This window comes from Vigna radiata, chromosome 8 (genome assembly GCF_000741045.1).
Source record: "Vigna radiata var. radiata cultivar VC1973A chromosome 8, Vradiata_ver6, whole genome shotgun sequence".
Classification (NCBI taxonomy): domain Eukaryota; kingdom Viridiplantae; phylum Streptophyta; class Magnoliopsida; order Fabales; family Fabaceae; genus Vigna; species Vigna radiata.
Window position 1 is genome coordinate 24741722 of NC_028358.1, and position 1620 is coordinate 24743341.

Below are 1620 nucleotides of genomic sequence, written 5' to 3' on the forward strand. Positions count from 1 at the left end.
ATGATTAACTCATTTAGCTAAAGAGCAGAGCTAGACGTTTTATATTAAACCTAGGTAGATCCTGGAAAGGATTCAAAAAAAAAAAAAAAAAAAAAAAAAAAAAAAAAAAACAACAAAGGTTTCATAAAATCGATTTCATATGTTATAGGAACATCTGTAACCCCAACTACACCACCAAAAGGATAATAAACTTCACAACACTAACCCTAAACAACCCTATCCACCACCACCTCTTCACTTCCTTCCCCCTCTTTTGGTAGCAGCCTTTTTCGCCGGAGACTTTACACTCTTGGGCTTCACACTCTTCACTGGAGTTTTCTTCGCAGCTGCCGCCACTTTCTTCGGCGCGGGCTTAGCTGCAGGGGCTTTCTTCCCTGGTGAAGTCCTAGTAGAAGTCCTGGCAGCCTTCACAGGCTTAGCCTTGGGCTTTGCAACAGGCTTAGCAGCTTTGGGCTTGGCTGCAGCTGGCTTGGGCTTAGCGGCTGGCTTAGTGGCCTTCGGCTTGGCAGCTGCAGCCTTAGGCTTGGGAGCAGCCTTGGGCTTTGCGGCAGGTTTGGACTTGGCTGGAGCCTTGGCCTTAGGCTTGGCAGCAGGTTTTGCCTTAGCAGGTGCCTTTGACTTAGCAGTCTTGGCATCTTTGGCCTTGGCAGCAGGCTTGGGCTTGGGCTTAGGCTTGGGCTTAGCAGCTGCTGGCTTCTTCTTGGCAGGGGAAGAAGGGGCAGGCCTGGTAGGTGGAAGCTTGAAGGAGCCTTTGACTTTGACCAGCTTTCCAGCAGCAACAAGCTTCTTCAAGTGGTATAGAAGAAGCTTCCTGAAGTTTGAGGGAAGCTGTTTGTGCTTCTCCTCAACGAACTTCGCAATGGCATATTGACTGGAACCAGTTTTCTCCTTCAAGGAGGTAATTGCGTCTTTGATCATCTGTTAAATAAGCAAAAGCAAAATTATGATCAGATCGAATTAAACAATAAATTGCAAGAGGAAAACGAGAGAACAGTAATTCAGATCAAACCTCTTCGTATGAAGGATGAGTTGGAGGATTACGTGGCCTAGAAACCTTCTTAGGTTTGGGTTCCTTGGTCTTCTTAGCCTTGGCTTCAGATTTAGGCTCCTCCTTCTCCTCCGGCGGAGACTCGGTGGCAGCAGGCTCGGGTGCGGGTTCCACAACGACAGTCGGTTCTTCCGTTGCCATGGAAAAGACTGAGTTTAAGGTTGAACTAGGAAAAAGATTTGGGAATTGGGATCTGTGTGAGAACGTTGAAATGGGAAATGCAATGGTAATTTGGAATTTCTGTGTGAAAGAAGAGAGAATTTTGATGGTTTAAATAGTCAAGTGTGTGAGAGACTATATCCAAATACTTATTTGTGATTGGTCCACAGGACCCTCACACGGATTGAGGCCTTGTCATAGTTTGAATGTCAACCCTTGGATGGGAGTGCAATCAACGGCTGTTCAATGTGGAGGCTAGTTAGAATGTTTTGGGTGCTATAGCTTCCTTTTGGTGTGTGTTTCTAAGCTTGATTCATTTGAGAATTACTCCGTCTGTAGGTAATGAAAAAGAGTAAAATTTTTTCAGTCTTGTAGATTTTTTTATGAGCTTTCTGATGATGGGTGTAGCGTGT

At 45.3% G+C, this 1620-nt stretch overlaps 1 protein-coding gene across 1 annotated transcript; it reads right to left on the bottom strand.

Moving 5' to 3' along the window:
- Positions 1-101: 101 nt before the first annotated feature.
- Positions 102-1308, bottom strand: LOC106771893 (histone H1). The gene is made up of 2 exons (XM_014657918.2): positions 1010-1308; positions 102-918 (listed from the first exon to the last, which is right to left on the bottom strand). The coding sequence occupies exons 1-2, from the start codon at positions 1187-1189 to the stop codon at positions 235-237; spliced, it is 864 nt and encodes a 287-aa protein (XP_014513404.1). The 5' UTR covers positions 1190-1308; the 3' UTR covers positions 102-234.
- Positions 1309-1620: the final 312 nt, after the last annotated feature.